The sequence below is a fragment of the Macaca thibetana genome, chromosome 1 (genome assembly GCF_024542745.1).
Source record: "Macaca thibetana thibetana isolate TM-01 chromosome 1, ASM2454274v1, whole genome shotgun sequence".
NCBI classification, from domain to species: domain Eukaryota; kingdom Metazoa; phylum Chordata; class Mammalia; order Primates; family Cercopithecidae; genus Macaca; species Macaca thibetana.
This window is the reverse complement of record NC_065578.1, coordinates 111,754,123-111,777,086: the sequence shown is the minus strand read 5'-3', so window position 1 is coordinate 111,777,086 and position 22,964 is coordinate 111,754,123. Positions and strand designations below refer to the sequence as shown.

The window sequence follows — 22,964 nt, the reverse complement described above, 5'->3', positions numbered from 1 at the left end:
AGCTAGAATTAAGGGTCTCTAAGATTACCTCTAGCTCTAACATCTCATGACTCCATGTGTGTAGGGAAATCATCCTTTTCCTTTCTCTGCACCAAAACCCAGTTCCTTCAGTATCTTGTTTCTAGCTGAAGGTCTCAAAGAAAGCTAGCTGATCAGTGTGCTTATACTTGGGTATTTGACTGACAAAAAGCTAATATTCAAAACTCCCCAAATGTATCATTACTGTTTTGATACTATAGTGTGGCCAGCAGAAAGAGAGTGGACTTGAAAGCCAAATAGGGTTTCAACGATTGGAATCCCAGCTAACACTGAATCTCAGCTCTGCTTTGCTGTAGGACCTTGGGCAATTTACTGTGTCTCAGTAGGGGTTAATGATCACACCTGTGAAACAGGGATTATCTGCCTCTTTTAGTAGTTGTTGATTAAATGAAGTAACGTGTAAAATATCTGATTGAGAGCTTGGCACTATATAAATACTCAGAAAATGTGTCCTCCCTTCTTTAGAGGACTTCATCATGACCAAAGGAACAGAGTAGACTGAGATGGAGATTATGATGGAGGCGGCTTACTTGGGAATGCCCTCGGGATCCACACCTAGGGAATGGAAGCAGGATTGGGCAGAGGGAGAAGATAATCTGCAATATAGTCTCAATAAAGGTCTTAGGCAACTCTTCAGGTGGTTTTGAAGCTGAGATGAACCTTCGGAGTTCTCCTAATTTGGGACAAGAGGGTCAGTATAAACTTTACATCAATTAGTCTTTGAATTTGTTTTTTGGTTCGTTTTTTGAGACAGAGTTTTGCTGTCGCCCAGGCTGGAGTGCAGTGGCACAATCTTGGCTCACTGCAACCTCTACCTCCTGGGTTCAGGCGATTCCCCTGCTTCAGCCTCCCAAGTAGCTGGGATTGTAAGTGTGTGCCATGACACCTGGCTTTTTTTTTTTTTTTCGTATTTTTAATAGAAATAGAGATGGGGTTTCACCATGTTGACCAGGCTGGTCTCGAACTCTTGACCTCAAGCAATCCGCCTGCCTGAGTCTCCCAAAGTGCTGGGATTACAGGTGTGAGCCACCATGCCCAGTCTTTGTATTAATATATGAGCTGTCCAAGCTGATTTTCTTTCAGTGAAGGCAATTCCTATAAGGGGTTATATCTGAGGGCCACTTACTGTCAGCATTCCCTGCACCTAGGGAATTAAATTTCACTCCTGAAGGGGAACCCATGTGGCACATCCTAGCGTCTCACACATTGAGTTAATGAGTAGGATTCTTGTCAGGTTAAACAGGTGACTCCCCAGAAATAAGGCCAATCTTGTTTTAACACTTCCCCCAGTAATTTCTCAGAACCAACAATCTCACAGTGGTGTGGACAGAGCCACATGTTGCATGCTCCTTGTGCTCCAGTCTAACAGTGAAACAAACATTACCACTATTGGGAGAAGCTGCTGCCACATCCTTCGGAAGAAATAAGTCCTCTGCAAGTGTCCCAGAAGGACTCATCTGATTCTGTTCAAAGCTTAGTTTGCATTCCCCTCATTTGCTTATAGAGATTTAGAGGGTGTGAAGAAGGGAAATGGGTAGGAGAGGACATTGATGGGTAATATGCTATTTTGGCAACCAGGTCCTTTTTCAAACTGCCTTTTGCGTGTTCCTAGATCTTCCCTACACGTTACTGGACAATGTATTGCAGAATGCTGTGACCTGGGAGCTCTTTCTTAGGTCAGCCCCAACCCTTGCAGAAAGCACTCACTGGTGTCTGTCAGTCTCCCTGAAACAGAACTCAGCTCTTGGGGACGTCCTGTGCCTCTGACCTTATCCTAGAATCAAGACAAGCCAATGAAAACAAAAAACAAACACAGGGACATGTTACAGAACTCCAGGTAAATAATGCCCTGGAGAGAGGAGAAAAGACATTCATTCCCTTTCTAGTTAACGTTTTCCTGCCCATAAAGAGCTGTGTTACCTCTGAGCTACCAGAGTGCTTTCACCAGAACCACCTTCAATAACTCTGTATGGTTTTATTTTTTTAGATGGAGGCTTGCTCAACCATCGCCCAGGCTGGAGTGCGGTGGCGCGATCTTGGCTCACTGCAAGCTCCGCCTCCCGGGTTCATGCCATTCTCCTGCCTCAGCCTCCTGAGTAGCTGGGACTACAGGCGCCCGCCACCATGCCCGGCTAATGTTTTGTATTTTTTAGTAGAGACGGGGTTTCACCGTGTTAGCAAAGACGGTCTCATTCTCCTGACCTCGTGATCCGCCTGCCTCGGCCTCCCAAAGTGTTGGGATTACAGGCGTGAGCCACCGTGCCTGGCCCTCCCTATGGTTTTTAAAAGCTCGCCTGCATTATTCTATCAAACTGTTGCCTCTGGACTCATTATGTATCATTTTGTTAATGTTTTGCTTCCCCAACTAGATTGTGAGTACCCTAAGGGCAGGGAACAGGATTAAACTTGTATCTTTCTTAGTAACTACCTTGCTTTCTGGTTCATCTTAGATACTTAAAAAACATGTTGTTTGAGGGGAATTAATGATGTTTTGTTTTTGTTCCATTTATCTGACCTGATGCAGGTCTTCTGGCATTGGGTAGGTCCGATGATCCATTTCTGGGGGGGCTGTGGAGCAGTATGGTGTCCTGCAGGATATTCTAAACTTGCTCTATCTGAAGAAATCACCAAAGCATTTATCTAGAGCTCCACCATAGCCTGCTGAAATCAGAATCGCCAGTGGAGGAGCCTGGGAATCTGTATGTTTAACAAGAGCTCCAGGAGACTCTCATTTGGGAAATACCGGTAGTGAAAGAACAAAGCACTAGGATTTAAATCCTGGCTGTCATATGCTGAGGGTGCTTGTACAAATCTCTACCCTCAACTACCTCATCACTACACTAGAGATAATAACACCACACAGCACCCGTGTGAGGATTAATAAGGTAATATGTATGTGAAATCATTAGCATGGTGCTTGGTACTCATATGTAGGCACTCTTGACTCTGAATATCACTGACATTCTGCCAAACCAGTTTCAGGAGCTTAAGACATTTCCTTGGGTCAGAGGCAAATAGCAAGTTGTTGTGAAAGAACAGGTAAGGGCTACGAAGGACTGTTGCTCAAAACAGACTAGCTGCATCAGCTAGTCAGAGGATCCAGTCTCCAGAAATCTTTATTTTACCTGGCTTCCCAGGTTATAGTAACACACAGTAAAGTTTGAGAACCACTACTCCAGTCTCCTTTCTCCTCCTTTATTTTTACTAATGAATTGGCCATTGATATACAAATAGTGGGTAGACAGGCTCTCATTTCTCAACTAGTTTGATAGAAATTAAATTAAAAATTATTCCTGTGAACAATGCTCACTGCCTACTTCTGATTCATTAGGAAAACACATCCTATTTTGAAGCCAGCGTTTCGAAAGACATTTGAAGTTCCATTTCAAGGACTACGCATCAGAAGCACTCCTTATGAATTCACACACAGAGACACACACACACGCACACAAATTGACAAGGCAGCACTGCTGACAGGCTATTAAGGGAAACTGGATATAGCTAGTATTTGTTGAAATGATCATTAATTGGCTTAAATGCTGGCAACATCAGATATGTAAACATCCACACTGTTTGAACATTTTTTGTACATCAAAGGATTTTCAAGTGCTTCTGTCTGGCTTGCATTTGCTAACATTGCAGCAGCAACAGCACTGGAGTAGTTGAAAAGGGTTGCATTAATCATTTGTAAAATGAGAGGGCAGAACAAGACTATGCTTTCTTAAGCAGGAATACATGAGCCATGGATGGCTTCAGGGTCTCTGGATCCTATGAAGCCATCAAACAAATTTTGCATATAGGCATATTCATTTTTCTAGGGATAAACTTTACATCTTTTCTAAGATTCTCAAAAAGGTCCAGAACCACCAAATGGTTTAAAAAATCACAGACTGGATTATTGTAAAGGCTTTTTCCAGCTCTAAGACTCTAAAGAAAATCAATGTTTTAGTTCCTTAGGGAGTCTAACCTGGATGGGTCATTGACTTCATTTGGTTTGTCAAAGCCACAGTCAAGTGCTCCCTCTATACCACCCCCTCTTCCCAACAAAATATGCCCAAATTGTGCCATTTTTCACTTTGTACAAACAAGACTATTTTCCCCCCAAACAGCATGATTTAACTTGTTTTAATGTAGCCTGTTATAAAAATGAAGACTTCTGCATGGTGTATTTGGCTTTACAAACGTTAATGCCTAGTTAATGCTTGTGTTATATGGTACACATCATTACAATCTGTTGGCCAGTAACAGCTTTTGCAACATGGGTTAATACTAAAATTGTGAATCATGGAACTTTTACTTAGCACACACACACAATCTACAGCAAACTTAAATACTAATCTATAATACCTAACTGGGTTATTGGATCCATTGCAAGATTGTGCTTATTTATCTCAGAAGATAGGCAACTAGCAAAAATACACATTTCTTTTGCATATCCCCACCCCCATATTACACTGTAAAAGAAATGCATTATTCAGTGCACTTCCTAAGAAATAAACTTCCTTATAGTATCTCTCTCTATATATATCTATCCCCAAACAAAGGAAGAGCACAATGCAACTTTTAAGATTACCATTTAAAGCAAAAGAGACAATAACTCTCTGGCACTGTAGCCTCCTCTCCAGTTTAGAAAGTTTAACTATTTTATCAACACTATTGGCTCTGCATAGGAATAAAGTTCAATGCATGATTGTTTTGGACAGTTTAAGATACCCCCTACATCATTTTGATAGACACCTTGGGGCATTAGTAGCATTTTCATTTTTCACGTATTTGCCTTTATCAAACTATAAGCTGTGGAGTCGCCAATATACTCCATTGTGATTTATACACTGATTTCCATCACCTGCCTTTTTACTATCAACTCTTATTAGACTAAAAGGAAACAGACTTAAATTATAGCAGGAGGTCAGGGCTGCTGGATAGATGTTGGCTAGGAGAATGTATGTGAGGACACCAAGGCCTCCCCTGTATGGACACAAAATCCATATAACCACTGTGTCTGAGCTGGGTTGTGGATAGTCTGATTTGGCAGAGGGGGATAGTCATTATATTCTATGAACCTTGCCAGCTGTACTGGCCTACACAGTTGGAAAGTTTGGAGGCTTTTGTCCACATAGATTTGCTATGATGAAAATGACAGAAGTTTCTAGAATGAAAGAGGTTGCAACTTGGCAGCTTGCAACCTAAATCCAGCTGCAGAAGTGTTTCTTTAACCAGCACTATTTAAACATTTTAAAATCAGTTCTTGATATTTAAAAATGAGAATGTTTCTCATGAAAATCTGGATTTCAAAAAATGTGAAGAACTGGTTATCCTGGTTTAGCATTCTTGCATGGCAGCAAGCAGATGGAGCTGAACAGATGCCTTTTTTAAATGGGGCTTGGGCACTTCAGTTTGCCACAGCTCCCACTACTCCCAGCTGTTTTACACCGCTTGAGAGGCCTGTTTCACTCATTTATATGACCAGTTGAGTTTTGTGACACTGGGGCTAGTTTAGTTCTGCCTATTTATTTTTTTTAATAGAGATGGGGTCTCGCTATGTTGATGAGGCTGGTCTTGAACACCTGGTCTCAAGCGATCCTCCCATCTCAGCCTCCCAAAGTGATAGGATTACAGGCATGAGCCACTGTGCCTGGCCAGCTCTGCCTTTTTATGATACTGAAGATCTGGGCTTCATTTGGAATTTCCCCACCATCCTGTGGACAAAACTCCTCCTTTGATTGCGTCCCAGCCACATCTAGTTGCTTTGGTAGGTAATCTTAATGTGCAGTTCTACTTGTCCTTTATGCTATATTGCAAACTCCAAAGATATAATCACATTAATATTTATGTGTTTAAGTGTGTGTATGTTAAACATGTAAAGGGGTAATGTTTCTGTACAGATCTATGTATACTTCCCATTTAAGCAAAAGTTAATTTGGTTTTAGAGATACAGATACCAGGTTCTGGCAGCTTGGAGAATAAGTGTAACAATTTGGTAAAACTTGTATAATTCTGACTTATAATATTACAAAGAGTGAATTTCAAGTTATTGCTTTTTGATTAAAGAATAAAAATTTCATTCTGTTGCAAAACTTTTATACAGAATGAGTAACCATTTCCTATTCAAGTAACAGCAATCAGAATCAGAAGTTCCTTACACAACAGTAGATGTCTGAGACATTTTTTGAATGGAGATGTGATTTCATTCTGTTCAAGAACTTATGCAGGAAACTGGGGGTGACTCAATTTTTCAAAAGTACAAGAAAATCAGCACCCCAACTGATTTTCTCAGGAGGGTTTCTCAAGGGCTCTATAAAGCTCAGCTTGTGGTAAGTTCACACCCACCTTTAGAAGGATTCCCATTCTACGTATGCAGCCTTGTTTCAGAACACAAAGCTTGTATTAAAACATTAAAAGAGAATCAAAAGCAGTGTTGGTTTTTAACATTCAAAATTCGCAGAGGATGTCATTTTCTGCAATTAAATGATCCATTTTGTGTTTTTTGCTGCAGAATCACATTCATATGGCAGTCATATTTCAGGCACTTTTAAAACATGTTCATCTGGAATAAAAATCTGCATGAACCACTTCTGCATAATTCAAAATGAGTGTTGAGTGATTTTAGTTCCCAAATAGATACCAAATCACCACCTGGTGATTTGCTTTCTTCATCACAATATGACGGTGACTGCTGAGCTTGAGACATCTTTGAGGTGCCTTTCTGGCTTCAGTAAAAAGATGTGAGCCATAAAAATCCAAACTACTCAGTTTCTACTTAAAAAATACAAAATGGTGAAATACACTAAATGTATTATACAGATGGTTTCAGTTACTATCAAAATAAATAACGTAATCTGACTCAAAAGTCTGACTGAGCTCTTGGACGAAATCTGATGGAATGTCAAACGTGGAGACTCCCTCCTAGGGACTAGCTGCTGGTAGGCAAAAGTAACTCAACATCCTTACCATTTGCTACAACAGTATTGGAAGAGCAGCTGCTGGCAAGGTCTTCTGTGGTGGTCAAAGAGGCTGCCTGGGAATGAGTTTTGGTCAGTGGAGTGGTAGCAGATGGAGAAGGGGTGAGGCCAGGTTTTTTGGGTGGGATGGGTGGAGGGTTTCCTCTCTCAGCTCTGGGGATGGTTGGGGACTTGATTCCTGGAGACAGGGGGCTCAGGGGACTGGACACTTTCCCTGGAGTAGGTGAATGGCTTGTGTCACCTCTTGCATTGGCAGTATTGGCCAGATTTCGATAGTCTGTGCCAAAGGGAGAGCTGTTGGGAGAGACTGGCTTGATTGGCCCTTGTTGGCTAGTGAATCTGGAGAGCACCTGAGTGACTGTGTTTCGGGCCAGCTGCTTGGCGGCAGAGTTGTCTATGAGGGTGGGGGATAAATCCCTGGACGGAGGGCTTTGTAGGCCACTGGCTTGTTGCTCCTGATCTGCTTGGGACTGAAATTTGTGCCGAGCTGCATGGAACCGTTGGTTGATCCCTACTTGGTAGGATGATTGGTAGCCAGGGCTGCTAGCTGATGACCCCAATAAACGCTTAGTGAGTACCGGCGAAGAGCAAGGAGAGGATGTTAGAGAGGAGGAGGCAGTGCTGCTGGGAGACAGTGAGCTCCCACTGGAAGGGAGTGGACTGGGTATTGGGACTGGAGTCTCAATCCCCACAGGACACCCACCATTCTCCACTGGTTTCTCTTGGGCCAGTGCCACAGATTTTTCCCGTGGAGGCACTTGGTTTTCTACATTGTTGCCTGTAGTCAGCTCCCTGGTAGTTTGTATCTCTGGGTCACAATGGCCATTGGTTTTTGCATATGAGTAAGCAGGAGTGGCAGGACCAGGCAGCCCAGTGTTTGTCATCTTGGCTATGTTGCTCCCATGGGTTCTTTCTGCTGGAAAACTCTCTGTTTGGCAAAACACAGACATTAGCATGAGAGGCTCAGTTGCTGTGCCTTTGGACACGGTTACTGGTTTCTTCAATTGCTCATTAGGGCTACTGTGCTGGTGGGAAGCCTCTAGGTCCTTCACTATCTTCTTTAAGCTTTCCATTTCTTCTTTCAGAGTTTTGGTCCGGTTCTCTTCTCGGTTCAGTTTTGCTCTCAGTTGTTCCCTTTCGATGTCAAACTCTGACAACTGCTTCTCTACCTGGGCCTCAGTCTGCAAGCCTCTCTTTCTCTCAGCTGCCAACTCTTCTTCCAGCTTACTCACCCGGCTCTTCTCCTTCTCCAATTTCAGGCTCAGCTCTCCTGCCTTCTGTCCTTCCTCGGCTGCCTTGTTGGTGGCTTTCTTGCACTCAAGCACAAGCATGGATGAGAGCTGCTTGTGGCGGGAGCGCTCCTCTTCCAGCTGACTAGAGAGCTTCTTCTGTTCTTTTTCAAACTTTTTCACTTGGGATTTTTCAAATTCCAACTAGAAAAAAAGAAAAGAGAGATATACTGAAAAACTATGATCAAGGAGAGTGTCTTTGTTAGCTGTTCTCTGGTATACAGGATTAACATGCATATCACAGTGCTTAGATCAAGTATTTCTGAAGTTTTAGAACACCTAACAAAAAATGCACACACTATGATTTAATCTTTCTTTGATGATTTGGGAGGCACTTCTAGTTCCTGTACTGTCTTGGAGTGATTAGTGGGAATATGATGTATCTTTGCGTTTCATGTATGTGCAGAGCATCAGAACCAATCAAAACAAGATAACAGAAAGCTGTATCAACCACATTTTGTGATGAATGTTGCTGAAAACAAACCTTTTAAAGTTTCAGCAATAATTTTCTTGGGTCTTAGAAACAAACAAACACAAACAGTTGCATTTGAATCATACTTTTTTTTTGAGACTGAGTTTTGCTCTTGTCTCCCAGGCTGGAGTGCAATGGCGCAATATTGGCTCACTGCAACCTCCGCCCGTGGGTTCAAGCGATTCTCCTGCCTCAGCCTCCCAAGTAGCTGGGATCAGTCACGCGCCACCACACCCGGCTAACTTGGTATCTTTAGTAGAGATGGGGTTTTTCCATGTTGGTCAGGCTGGTCTCAAACTCCTGACCTCAGGTGATCCTCCCTCCTCGGCCTCCAAAAGTGCTGGGATTACAGGCGTGAACCACTGTGCCCAGCCTGAATCATATTTTTTACACAAATATAGTCTGTTTTAATTGTCTTCCCAACCCTATTTGAGGCAGAGATTCTCTGTGAGAAGGTAAGGGTTGAAGAAACTCAGTGTTTTTCAAACTCTGAGATCCATTAACAGATGGGGAAACAAATTGAGCCATGACTAGAATTTTAAAAAAATATATAAATAGAAAACATCAATGTTTTCTGAAGCAGTAGGGGTTATATATCATTTCATGAGATTTTTGTTTCACGCATAACTGTGTGTGTCTATATATACTGGGTTGTGAATAAAATATCATTTCTTACTGGGGGTTTTAAGTCAAAAGATTGAGAGCTACAAGCTGTAAGTTACCATTCCCCAAAGAGTGTTCTATGGAACAATAGTCCCACAGTGAGGGATCTATGCCAATAAAAGATTTTCTAAAACCATGGATTTTCTAAACACAGAATACCCTATCTTGTTCTTCAAGACTCACAATGTGCTTCTGCATACTAAAGATCCTAACTAAGTTAGAAACCTGTTTAACTTTGGTTAATCCAGTAGTTCCTAAACTTATTTGACCACAAAGCCCCTTTTTTGAACAATACCAATTGGCATCCTGCAAAATAATCTTTGGGAAATGCGATTCCAGGCAAATGCTACTGTGAATCCCTCTACCTTAATTACCTGTTGAGTCAGCCTCTCTCTTTCCTTCTCTAGCATGTAGGTGACATCATCTCCTTCAGCTGTATCCTGTGCATGCCGCTGCCTTTCTTCCTCAAGGTCTAGGATCACCTTTAAAGAATTTTAAAAATTTCATTTCCAAATATCAAGGAGTCACATTTATTAATACAACCAATACTAAGTGCCAAATCAGGCACCTAAGATAGTTCCAGAGATCAAACAAATGAATAAATGAAACCCAGCAAGGGCTATCAAGGAGCACACTGACTTACAGTGAAAGACATGAAAGCTCTGCGTTTAACAGTAAGATATTTACTTTACTTGAAGTATGCAGAGAATGATATGCAAACAGAGAGAAGAGAGCAACTAATTAGCTAGAGGGGTTGAGGAGGTTTCGAGAAATAACGGCAATTCCAAGAAACTGCAGGCAGTTTGGTGTTACTGGGGGCCAGGTGCAGGTGATGGAGCAAGACAGGATCACAGAAACCTGAAAGCTGAGATTTTCCTCTCAATGCTCAAATCACCGGAGGCACCAAAGAAGGAGCCTGAAATTCAACATTTCAAATAGGTGACATTCTAAGTGTGCCTTGTTTAACTAATAATATACCTTTTTATATAGTTAGGTAAGAGGTGAAAAGACCCTCTTGACTTCCTACTGCATGAAAAAAGGCTCAATTATACAGATCTTAAATGGAGATTTTTCATAAGGCCTTTTATTTAACCTGCCTACCCCTATTCCACTTATCCTGGTGCCAAAGGATTAAGCCCAATTTTAAGGAGAAGACAAATATATTTATTTTTCGAGACAGGGTTTTTGCTCTGTCACCCAGGCTGGACTGCAGTCGTGCAATCACGGCTCACTGCTGCCTCAGCCTCCTAAGCTCAAGCAATTCTCTCACCTCTCAGCCTCCCGAGTAGCTGGGACTACAGGTGTGCACCACCACGCCCAGCTAATTTTAGTATTTTTTGTAGAGATGGGGTTTTCCCATCTTGCCCAGGCTGGTCTTGAACTCCCGGGCTCAAGTGATCCACCCGCCTCAGCCTCCCAAAATGCTGGGATTACAGGTGTGAGCCATCACACATGGCCGAGAATATCAATTTAAGGCGACATTTTTCACATAATCCCATCTACAACTGCAAATACTCTGATTGCTTAGTAGCTTCTGCTCATGCTTCAGAAGTGCCTTGGCCCAGACCTCCAGGGTAGAGCACTCTTGTCCCAAAGGCCATTTCTTAGTCTTCTCACTAAAAATTTTTATGAGTGAAGAGAGAAAATTTTCTGGGACATGAAACCGCCCTATAAAAATACAAATGAGCTCATGCCTGTAATCCCAGTACTTTTGGGAGGCAGAGGTAGGAGGATCGCTTGAGCCCAGGAGTTGAAGACCAGCCATTTCTTTCTCCCCTTTCCCCTTTCTCTCTCCTTCCTTCTCTTCTCTTCTCTTTTCTTTTTGGGGAGACAGGGTCTTACTCTCACCGAAGCTGGAATGCATTGGCGTCATGTCGGCTCACTGCAACCTTTGCCTCCTAGGCTCAAGTGATCCTCCCACCTCAGCCTCCCGAGCAGCTGGGACTACAGGCATACACCACTATGGCCTGCTGATTTTTTGTAGATAGGGTGTCGCCATGTTGCCCAGGCTGGTCTCAAACACCTGGACTCAAGTGCTTCTTCTGCCTCAGCTTCCCAAAGTGATGGGATTACAGATGTGACCCACTGTGCCCAACCCAAAACCCTATTTCTACAAAAAAATAAAAAATTAGTTAGGCATGGTGAGGTGTGCATGTAGTCCCAGTTACTCAGGAGGCTGAGGTGGGAGGATCACCTCAGCCCAGGGAGGTCGAGGTTAGTAAGTCATGATTATGCCGTTGCACTCCAGCCCAGGCAACAGGGCAACAGAGTGAGACTTTGTCTCAAAAAAAAAAAAAAAAAAAAAGGCTGGGCACAGTGGCTCATGCCTGTAATCCCAGCACTTTGGGAGGCCAAAGCGGGTGGATCACCTGAGGTTGGGAGTTTGGGACCAGCCTGACTAACATGGATAAACCCCATCTCTACTAAAAATATAAAATTAGCCAGGCGTGGTGGCACATGCCTGTAATCCCAGCTACTCAGGAGGCTGAGGCAGGAGAATCGCTTGAACCCAGTAGGCCGAGGTTGCGGTGAGCCAAGATTGTGCCATTGCACTCTAGCCTGGATAACAAGAGTGAAACTTTATCTCAAAAAAAAAAAAAAAAAAGAGTGACTGGTGCTGTGGTATGTGCTTGTAGTCCCAGATACTTGGGACCTGAGGTGGATCACTTGAGCCCAAGAGTTCCAGGATATAGGGTGCTATGATCGCACCTGTTAATAGCCACTGTACTCCAGCCCAAGCAAGATAGCAAGACCCTGTCTCTCAAAATAAAAGAAAGAAAAAAAATTTGGCACATTTCCTTTTTTAATCTAATTTTTCAATTTAATAGAAAGACATGCTTTTGGCCAAAAGTGGTAAGTCATATCTTCTCCCGTTTGAGAGTCCTCTAAAATTACAGAAATGGAATAAAAACACTAAAACCCCACAAAGACAAAGGAGAGAGCCTCTAGCAGAGAAGGAATTTTAATAATATTTTGAAGAAGAAAAGAGGCTGGAGGAGTGGTAACTACTTTAATTTGAAGGAGGGAAGCTGTTTTGCCTTGCAGAGCCCCAACGAGATGGAACCTGGAGGTGGCAGGTACTACAGAGGAGAAGTGAAATGTAGAACAGAAAACAGGAGAACTGGCTCAAAGCCTGTTTTTGTTTTGTTTTGTTTTTTGTTTTTGTTTTTGAGACAGAGTCTCGCTCTGTCACCCAAGCTGGATTACAGTGGTGTGATCTCAGCTCATTACAACCTCCACCTCCCGGGCTCAAGCTAATCTCCTGCCTCAGCCTCCTGAGTAGCTGGGATTACAGGCCCGCCACCATGCCTGGCTAATTTTTGTATTTTTAGCAGAGATAGGGTTTCACATGTTGGCTGGCCTGGCCTTGAACTCCTGACCTCAAGTGATCTGCCTGTCTTGGCCTCCCAAAGTGCTGGGATTACAGGCATGAGTCACCATGTCTGGCCTTTAAAGCCTGTATTTTCAGAATTATTTGTCCCTTCACACTGATTCCTGCACATAGACCATCAGCATCTGGCATCTGTCACATTTAGTATTCCCAAATCCTGAGCCTGTCACACTCAAGAAATAGTGTGACAGAGAATGGTGGTGGGAAAAGAGGATTAAATTTGTTCTGGGCAAGGGTTAAGGAAAGGGAGGTAGGGTGTTAAGATAACTAAATATGCACCTATACAAAAGAAAGTAATATAAAAGTCTAAAATTGATAAAGCAAGAGAGAACAGTGCAGTATTTAGAAATATGGAGGTTAGCTACCAAAGTGAATGGCTAAAAGAAAAAAGTGGTTGCCTGTGAATACTAGGGAGGATGGGGAATAAGAGGTGGAATAGGAAACACTGTTTTTCATTGTAAGCACAATGACCATGTAATTTATTATTCAAATCAGAACATTTCTGACAGTCAAAGGGAATATGGTTAATAACTAAGCCAAGGTGACAGGCATAAGCTGAGACTATGAGCACTCTAATTATAAGCCTCTAGGTACTCTTTGATTTCTAACAAAGTCAGCATTCTACTTTGATAAACCACTTAAACTTGAACTGGGAGGCAGAGGTTGCAGGGAGCCGAGACTGCACCACTGCATTCCAGCCTAGGTGACAGAGTAAGACTTCATCTCAAAAAAAGAAAAAAAAAACGTTGGTACTTCGTTTCAAAAATTTAGTACTTAAAACATTTAGCACTGCAATATAGTATTAAGAAATTTTGAATTATTTTTAACTTCTTCCTCTCTCCAATCACCTAGAGCCACAAACTGTCCATAGTACACCTTCCATGGGCATGAAAGCTAGCCCAACTAGCTTCAACACAACTCAGTCACCTCATGGATGAAGTGGAAATAAAGCCTGCCTATTAAACAAGAATGTTGTGAAGATTTTTTAGAGGATTATGTAAAAGCCGCCCCCCGCCCCAAATTTAGGCAACTAACTCCCACCCATTGATAACCTTTTAAATTGGAGTGTAAATGTTTTCAGATTACTTCATTCTAATCAGAGGTTAAAACTTTTTTGGGTCTTGGGTAACTGGTAACTTGGAGAATCTAATTAAAGCTATGGAAAAAATACATTTCCTACAAAAATACATAAACTCTGAACATTCTATTTTCTGGGGGATTGTGGAACATCTGAGGCCTATCCACATGGTTAAGAAGTTCCACTCTGGCCTTTCATTTGGCTTCTGTGAAGGGAAAGAAAAGATCACGTGCGAGACCCAGAGCCTAGAAAATTTATCAGATGCAATTTAAGCAGATGGCTCTAATACTGGTAACCAGAAAAGTAAGGTCCACCAAATTTTGCAGCTGCTAACCCAGTTTTTCAGATGAAAATGTTTCCTACCAAATGCACTGATAACTGCCTTGTTGGCATAAATCTAAACTGATAGTGTTTTAAAAATGAAGATTGTAGCCAAGCATCTTTTACAGGCCAAATTTGAGCAGTAAATGACAAGATGACAAGTTGGTGAATAAATTCACAAGCACTAGAATTCCAGTAAGATGAAGCAGAGGAAAGCACTGGTTTGCCTTCTTAGGGCTTGTTAGAAATGGAAACACACACACACACTCTTTACTGATAGGGTAGAACAGCTTTAAGGTAAGTAATGTAAATAACTGTAAGGTTTGTCTTCCTAATGTAGGGCTTGTTAAATATGGAAACACACACACTCTTTTCTAATAGGGTAGAACAGCTTTAAGGTAAATAAGGTAAATAACTGTAAGGTTTGTCTTCCTAATTTAGGGCTCGTTAAATATGGAAACACACACACAACACTTCACTAATAGAGTAGAACACCTTTAAGGTAAATAAACCTAGGGACTATTTATGGTTTCATGAGCAACAAAATGCAATGAAACTCAAAACTAGGAATAACAGGAATAAATGAAAATAATCTATTGGCTTCTGTGTTTATCCTCAGGTAAATTCTTTCTCTCCCTTGGATATAGCATGCCTCAAATACCTGTTAATCTTTTTATTTATCTCTTAAGTAAGCAAATAGAGAACACTCCCTTCAGCTACAAGCTTGGCCAAACCCCAAAGTTTGAATGATCAAGAACTGAAAAAACATACAAAGTGTTTTGGAGTGATATATCAAGAAGGAATGCCGTCTTAAATAATGTGTCTGGCACATTCTCTAAACTTAACACTTGGAATAAGCTGTGTTTTCTTTTCTATCTCCTGACTCTTACATAAACTAAGGGGTTTTTTGATACCCGCGAGATGCCCAATTGAATTACTGTGAAAAACTGGCAGCTGACAAGAAAGTATCAGGCATAATTTATCAAGACTTCACAAAGATTTACACATCAACTGAGGTGAACCTACCTTTCGGTGCCTGCTCTCAGCGGCAGCCAGCTGGGACAGCATGCGCTCCTGCATGTTCTTGCACTGCTTCATCACCACCTTAAGAATAGAGAGTGGGTTTGTGCAGACTGGCTGCTTTTCGCCATCATTTTTCTCCTTCAGTGTTTCAAAATCTCTCTGTAGAGCCATTAAAGGATCACTGATGTTATATTTTCCATAGCGTTCTTCAATGAAAGTATCTCTGTGTTGGGCCTGGGAAAGAGGAAAAAAAAAATAAGCATCTTGTTTTTTAAAACTACTGAGAAGGGGGTATTTGCTATCCAGTGGTTATACATTAAAGGTTGTGGTATTAGTATAAATGTAACCTGCTAATTACAAGTCAGATTGAGCCATCTAAAGAAACAGCATTAGAAAGGTGGCATGGTATATTAACAAGAACAAATACTTATAAAGCACTGGGTATTAGACATTGTTCTAAATATTTATAGTCATATTAACTCGTTTAAAATGTACAACCCTGTAAGGTAGTGCTATCATCTCGATTTTGCTGATGAGAAAACTATTCCTGGTTACTCATCTAGCAAGTTGTCTGAATTGGCATTTAAACCCAGGCAGCCCGGCTCCAAAATCTGTGTCCTTAACCTCTGTGCTTACTGCCTCTGCTTGTATCTGCTTATGAATGCTTATATTACCAGCAGATACATCTTATTTTTTTCCCATGTTATGGCACTAGCATTCCTAAAATATGTTAAGCACGACAATTTTATGAGTTTATATATTTAGAGACCTAACAAAATGCCAGCAGATATATAAAGTGTGCAAAATGTAAGTAGGATCACATTACAATCTAGGATGACTTGTGATCTGTACATATGAACCATTACTCAGTTGTTGATGGGTCAAGGAGGATGGAAGCACCTCACAACCAGAAATGCACACAAAATCTCTTCCACCTGCTGCCAAATTCCACCCCCTCTTCTTGTCTCTGTTTGGTTGTTACTTTCCATTCTCTTTTCTGTCTCTTTCAAGGCTTGATGAGCCTTGGGGATGTGCATGTAAGAAGGGGATGCAAGGTGGTGCTTGGAGTCTGGTCAAGGGCTTTAGCCCTGGGTACCCAGTTGGAAGTATAAGGATCAGGAGGTGGGTGGAAAGATATTCCTAGGCTTCCTTCCCTCTTTCCTTATCTCTGTAGCAAGACCTTGAAGAACTTCATATGAGCATCACATATTACACGCACATTACTTTTTACTTATTACACAGATATTTAAAAGTTTCTTGAGATATTTTGCAATGAAAAATGAAGTGTTAACAGGGTTGAAGAAACTAAAAAATTACAGCAAAGTACTATGTAATTTAAGCTTTCAAATTAAATCTATTCATGAAAACTACTATTATTTATCCATTTTTAAAAACTGTTTAATCAGTAGTTATGTTAGCACCGCCATCCACAAATAGGAGCCTGTTTAAAAAGAAACGGAAGTTTGCAATTCAATGGCTATGCTTTAATTTAAAAGAATCTTTAAGAAAATAATGCAAACATGGGGTTTCTTTAACACAGAAGTATTTCAGTGCTGAAAATCTGAAGACTTCTTCATTGACTGTTCAATTTAGGCCCCAGGAATCACTTAGCCTTATGGTAAAATTTTATGTTGCTATTAGCTGGCAAATATTCAAAGCAGTTAGAAGTTCGGGGTTTTACTTCTGGCTCGACTACAGCCATCTTACTTTATGACATTACTGGAGTATTTGGATGGTATTTGTATACTGGAAACATGAATAGAGAAATCCATTTCTTTAAGTTACTAATAACCATCTTTCTAGCCTTATTGTGTGTATATGTGTGTGTGTGTGAATTAAAGTGGGGGAGGTATAAAACACAGAGTCTAAGACGAAACCTGACTTTTTTCAGCTCCAAGTTAAAAAGGAAATTCACAGTAAAATTTCAAAATAACCTCTAGTCCATTTAGGATGCAGAAAGAAAAGATCAACTCCTGAACCAGTCATTCTTTTTCTTATTTTAAAACATGGCGAATGGCCAGGTGTAGTGGCTCACATCTGTAATCCCAGCACTTTGGGAGGCAGAGGCAGGAGAATCACTTGAGCCCAGGAGTTTAAGACCAAACTTGGCAAAATAGGGAGACCTTGTCTCCACAAAAAACAAAAAATTAGCTGGGCATGATGGTATGTGCCTGTAGCCCCAGCTACTTGGGAGGCTGAGGCAGGAGGATTGGTTGAGCCCAGGATCTAGGCTGCTCTGAGCTCTGATTATACCACTGCATTCCAGCCTGGTTAACAGAAGGAGAACCTGTTTCAATCAATCAATCAATAAAACATAGTGAAAATAAAACGAAAAAGCTAGTTATATTTTAAAAGCAACAGTGCCAAACAACATGGGACTCATCAACGTTTCCCTTTTACCATGTTTCTTTTAATGTCTTTAAATTCAGATAAAAAACCTGAAATTGATTACCTATAACTCACTGAAAGCAAATTTTTTTTTTTTTTTTAAGACAGGGTCTGGCTCTGTCAACCAGGCTGCAGTGTAGTGGTGCAAGCTCACTGCAGCCTTGACCTCCTGGGCTCAAGTGATCCTCCCAACTCAGCCTCTTGAGTAGCTGGGACTAAAGGCACATACCACCTCACCCAGCTATGTTTTTTTTTTCCCCCCCACTTTTTTAGGCCATGTTTAGAAAAATAGAAAAGTTTAGAAAAAGAAGCAAAAGAAAAAATAATCTCTTTATGCAGCTGAAATACTACTTTTCTGTCACATTTCTTACTCATGATAGCCATTTCAGTATGGTTAGTGATGGTAAAGGAATAATTATTGGCATTGTTGGTTTAGTAGGGCAAAAAGGAAATAGAAAAAGCACACCCAAATATTTTTAATAACCTTTTCCTTTTCAGAGCACCATGAAGAAAGTGGGATGGAAGAGTAGGAGCTAGACTACAATTCATGACCTTGACATCAGATCTGCTGAGAAGCTGTCTCTCTGGTCTGAGTAGTATATAGTTAACTAATCCCCAAAATACGACTTTTAAAACCCACACTGTGATTACCCTGTATAATTAATAAGCACCACAGAGTTATGAGTAATAGACAAAGAGCTTCTTTGGTGAGGTCTCAGCCTGAGAACAGTTGTTTGGCTGTCTGCTTTCTCTTGCAGTACTTCATAGTAATTCCATAATCACTTACATAGTAATTACAAGTTGTATAATACAGACAGCTTTGCCTGTAAAGGAAAAGGATCTGTGGAATAACCTAAAAAAGACTCCTTGTCAGAGAGCGATTCTCTTAAGTACATTCTAATATGGGATCAAATATAGGAAAGGTGAATTCAAAGTCTATATTATATCAAAACATGGAAGACAGAACATGGTATTTTTCAATCAACTTAATGATTCAATCAGGTGAACTATATGGATTACAGGTTTAATAGTATAAATAATAATAAAACCTCAAAACAGACATTAAGATTTGAAGAATGAAGAAATTTAATGGGGGTGTGTAATGATCTATTCCTGCATACCAATCACCCCCAAAGTAGGCAGCCTAAATAATAAACATAAAAAAAAAATCTCACAGTTTTGGAGGGTCAGGAATCTGGGAGGGGCTTAGCTGGGTGGTTCTGGTTCAGGATCTCATGAGGTTGCAATCAAACTGTTGGTCAGGGCTGTAGTCATCTGAAACCATGACTGTGACTGGTGGACCCACTTCCATGCTTACTTACTCACATGACTGTTGGCATAGGCCTTGGCTCCTTACAAGTGCCAGCTTCCCACAGAGCAAGTGACCCCCAGACCCCTAAAAGAGACAGAGACCAAGATGCAAGTCCCAATGTCTTTTATAATCTAATCTTGGAAGTGACACATCATCATTTCTGATGTATTCTATCAGTCACACAGACCAACTCTGGTAAATTTGGGGGCAGACTACCCAAGGGTGTGAATATCAGGAGGTAGAGATCATTGGGAGCCATCTTGGAGGCTGGCTACAAGGTCAATGACTAGATGTGCTACTACTGTCATTTATATCTCATGTCAAAATTTGAAGACCAAACACCTATATTCAAAACTATCAAAGCTGGGTTTTAATATATTAATGATATTTCAGTTATTTTATAAGAAATTTTAAATGATCTTAGATTTATGTTTTGGGGGGGTTTAGTAATAAAGTAAATTCAATTTTATTATTTTTAATCCAGTAACAACATACACTTTAACTGAACAGAAATTCCTACATTGTCAGAAAACATGATGGTCTTTAATTGCAGACAACAGAAAAATAAATGGCTGGTTAGACAGATTCAATAACAGAGGGTATTATCACAGCAGCCAGAGCACACTAGTCATCTATTACTCATTCATTTTTACTGTCACAGGCTGAATGAAACACACCACTACTGAAAGCTTAAAATCAAATCACATAATATTCTTAGAGTCGGCCATACTTGCTCTCCAGAAGTTTCAGTTGTGTTATTCCTAACTTCAAAACGAAATATGAAGTAGTCATCTCCACCCCACTTCCCAGGATAGCGTGTGTGTATATTCCAATCTTAAAGTAGAAAATCAATTTCTTTTTATTCTTTGGCACCAACATGAAAAATGGTTCAAAATTCAATAGTGAAGAATTAAGGCCCATTTAATTGGAAGTTTATATTCGACTATAAGGTTTTATTTTCAAGACTAAGGCTGGTACCATAACTGGATTAGGATGCATTTTTGCCACTAATGAGACAATTCTGAAGTGATATTTTAAAAAGTAATCAGCAATATGAACATCATAGGTCTTCAAAGAAATCTGAATACTTCATGTCAGGGACCAGAACAAGAATATGATTCCAAGCATTTGGTTAATGCTACCAAAAGCACGTTAAAAGGAATCATTTTCACATGCACATTGAACCTATTTATTGTCAAGTAATTCACACTATAGATAAGCTATAAATAGTTTATAGCAACCTGAGCAACTGGAAATAAAGCAAACATTCTGGATAAAGATGATAACAATATTGTAAGAAAATCTGGTTCTGGAAATTCCTTTACAATTGCTGAACAAGAACTAGATTTTAATGTTTGATACCTATAAGAGAGCTGATTTAGCCTCATTTAAATTAAACTTTAATTTTTGGAAAATAGTATAAAAATTTAACATGACAGTAAAGGGAGAAAATTTTCATGATTTAAAAATATTTCAGGTCAGGTTCAGTGGCTCACACCTATAATACCAGCACTTTGGGAGGCCAAGGCAGGCAGATCACTTGAGGTCAGGAGTTCAAGAACAGCCTGGCCAATGTGGGGAAACCCCGTTGCTACTAAAAATACAAAAATTAGCTGGGCATGGTGGCGCACGCCTGTAATCCCAGCTACTTAGGAGGCTGAGGCATGAGAATCGCTTGAACCTGGGAGGGGAAGGTTGCAGTGAGCCAAGATCGCACCACTGCACTCCAGCCTGGGTGACAGAGTGAGACTCTGTCTCAAAAATATTTTAACTAACTGTGAAATAGAATGAACTTCAAATATTCCCTTTGGAGTCAACCTGCAACCATAAATATTTATAAGAGCAATTATTTACATAAGGACTGATGACCATTTATTATTATTTGACTGAAGTGTACTAAATTCAAGACTAAAAATAGTTTTGTATAAATAGGTACAAGTGTGGCACTTCTAGCCCCTAGGCTGCTTGTTGACAGCATGAGAATATGAGTAAACAGGCTGGGCACGATGGCTCACGCCTGTCTGTAATCCTAGCACTTTGGGAGGCCGAGGCAGGTGATCACCTGAGGTAAGAAGTTCGAGAGCAGCCTGGCCAACATGGCGAAACCCCGTCTCTACTAAAAATACAAAAATTAGCTGGGCGTCATGGCGGGTGCCTGTAATCCCAGCTACTTAGGAGGCTGAGGCAGGAGAATTGCTTGAACCTGGGAGGCGGAGGTTGCAGTGAGCTGAGACTGCTCCACTGCACTCCGACCTGGGTGACAGAGCGAGACTCTGTCTCTTAAAAAAAAAAAAAGAAAAAAAAAAAGGAATATGAGTAAACAGCATAATGTAGCTGCTTCAACATTCAATTTCCAGAGTCCTGTGAAATGTTCTAATGAAACTGAAATCAAACGTGTTGAGATTTTTTTTTCTTTTTTGTCTTACTTGTTCAGTGTAGGTAGGTGGTTGAAAGAAATTATATGTACATTCTGAACTGAGTCCATAATAATAACCTTTTGAGGTGGGGAAGAAAATGAGTTTAGGAATTCAACAAGTACCGAACAGATTAATGAACTAATAAAGGGAGAATGCTCTGAATATAAATTAAGAATTTTGAAGTATAATTTAAAAATAATGTATTTTTCGCCAAGGTGGGCAGATCACCGGAAGTTAAGAGTTTGAGATCAGTCTGGCCAACATGGTGAAACTCTGTCTCTACTAAAAATATAAAAATTAGTATGGCAGCACATGCCTGTAGTCCCCACTCAGGAGGCTGAGGCAGGAGAACTGCTTGAACCTGGGAGGCAGAGGCTGCAGTGAGCTAAGATCACACCACTATACTCCAGCCTGGGCTACAGAGTGAGACACTATCTCAAAACAAAACAAAACAAAACAAAACAAAAACCAAACAACTTTATTTTTTAGAGCACTTTTGGGTTCACCGCACAATGCAGTAGAAGATACAGAGATCTCCCATATATCCCCTGCCCCACACAGGCACAGCCGCCCCCATTATCAGTATCATCACCAAAGTGGTACATTTGTTCCAACTGAAAAAAGTATTATTTCAAATGATACATTAGATCCTAATGTCTTTTTTCAGGAGACTGTACATTTCTGAAAATACAATGAGAAGATGCATACCTTACACCATATACAAAAATAGAAATGCATCACATACCTAAAGAGAAAATTGCAATAGGCAAAAGCATATGAAAAAGTGCTCAAGTCAGTAGGGATCAGGGAGGTATAAGTTAAAAAATAAGAAGATACCACTATGCAGCCACTAGAATGGCTAATATTACAGACTGACAACATCAAATGTTGGAAAGAATATAGAGTAACTAGAACACTCACACATTGCTAGTGAGAGTATAAAATAGTACAGTTACTTTGGAAACTGATCTGGAAATGTCTCATAAAGTTAGACAAATCCTACCTGTAATTCTACTTCTAAGTATTAAATATTAATCCAAAAGATATAAAAAGACATATCTACAAAAAAGTTTTATACAATTACCTATAGCAGCTCTATTCATAACAGCCCCAAACTAGAAATAATCAGATATCAATCAACAGAATAAACAGAATGTGGTGCATTCATAAAATGGAATACTAGACAGCAATAAAAAGGAACAAAGTGCCAGGCGCAGTGGCTCAAGCCTGTAATCCCAGCACTTTGGGAGGCTGAGACGGGCGGATCACGAGGTCAGGAGATTTAGACCATCCTGGCTAACACGGTAAAAACCCCATCTCTACTAAAAAATACAAAAAACTAGCCAGGCGTGGTGGCAGGCGCCTGTAGTCCCAGCTACTTGGGAGGCTGAGGCAGGAGAATGGCGTAAACCCGGGAGGCAGAGCTTGCAGTGAGCTGAGATCCAACCACTGCACTCCAGCCTGGGCGACAGAGCGAGACTCCATTTCAAAAAAAAAAAAAAAAAAAAAGGGAACAAAGTGCTGATACATACAGTGACACTGATGAACCTGAACATCATACTGAACAAAAAAAAAGAGGCCAGGCATAAAAGAGTATGTTCCACGTGAC

At 40.7% G+C, this 22,964-nt stretch overlaps 1 protein-coding gene across 3 annotated transcripts in view; it reads right to left on the bottom strand.

Moving 5' to 3' along the window:
* Positions 1-4,151: 4,151 nt before the first annotated feature.
* CTTNBP2NL (CTTNBP2 N-terminal like) overlaps positions 4,152-22,964 on the bottom strand; it is a 64,300-nt gene continuing 45,487 nt past the window's right edge. For all 3 annotated transcript variants that reach the window (XM_050747381.1, XM_050747372.1, XM_050747384.1), the window contains exons 4-6: positions 15,242-15,472; positions 9,800-9,907; positions 4,152-8,434 (exon numbers count right to left, since the gene is read on the bottom strand). In XM_050747381.1, the coding sequence (XP_050603338.1) occupies positions 6,953-8,434; positions 9,800-9,907; positions 15,242-15,472 (1,821 nt within the window). In that variant the 3' untranslated portion in view covers positions 4,152-6,952. The remainder of the gene's footprint in view (positions 8,435-9,799; positions 9,908-15,241; positions 15,473-22,964) is intronic.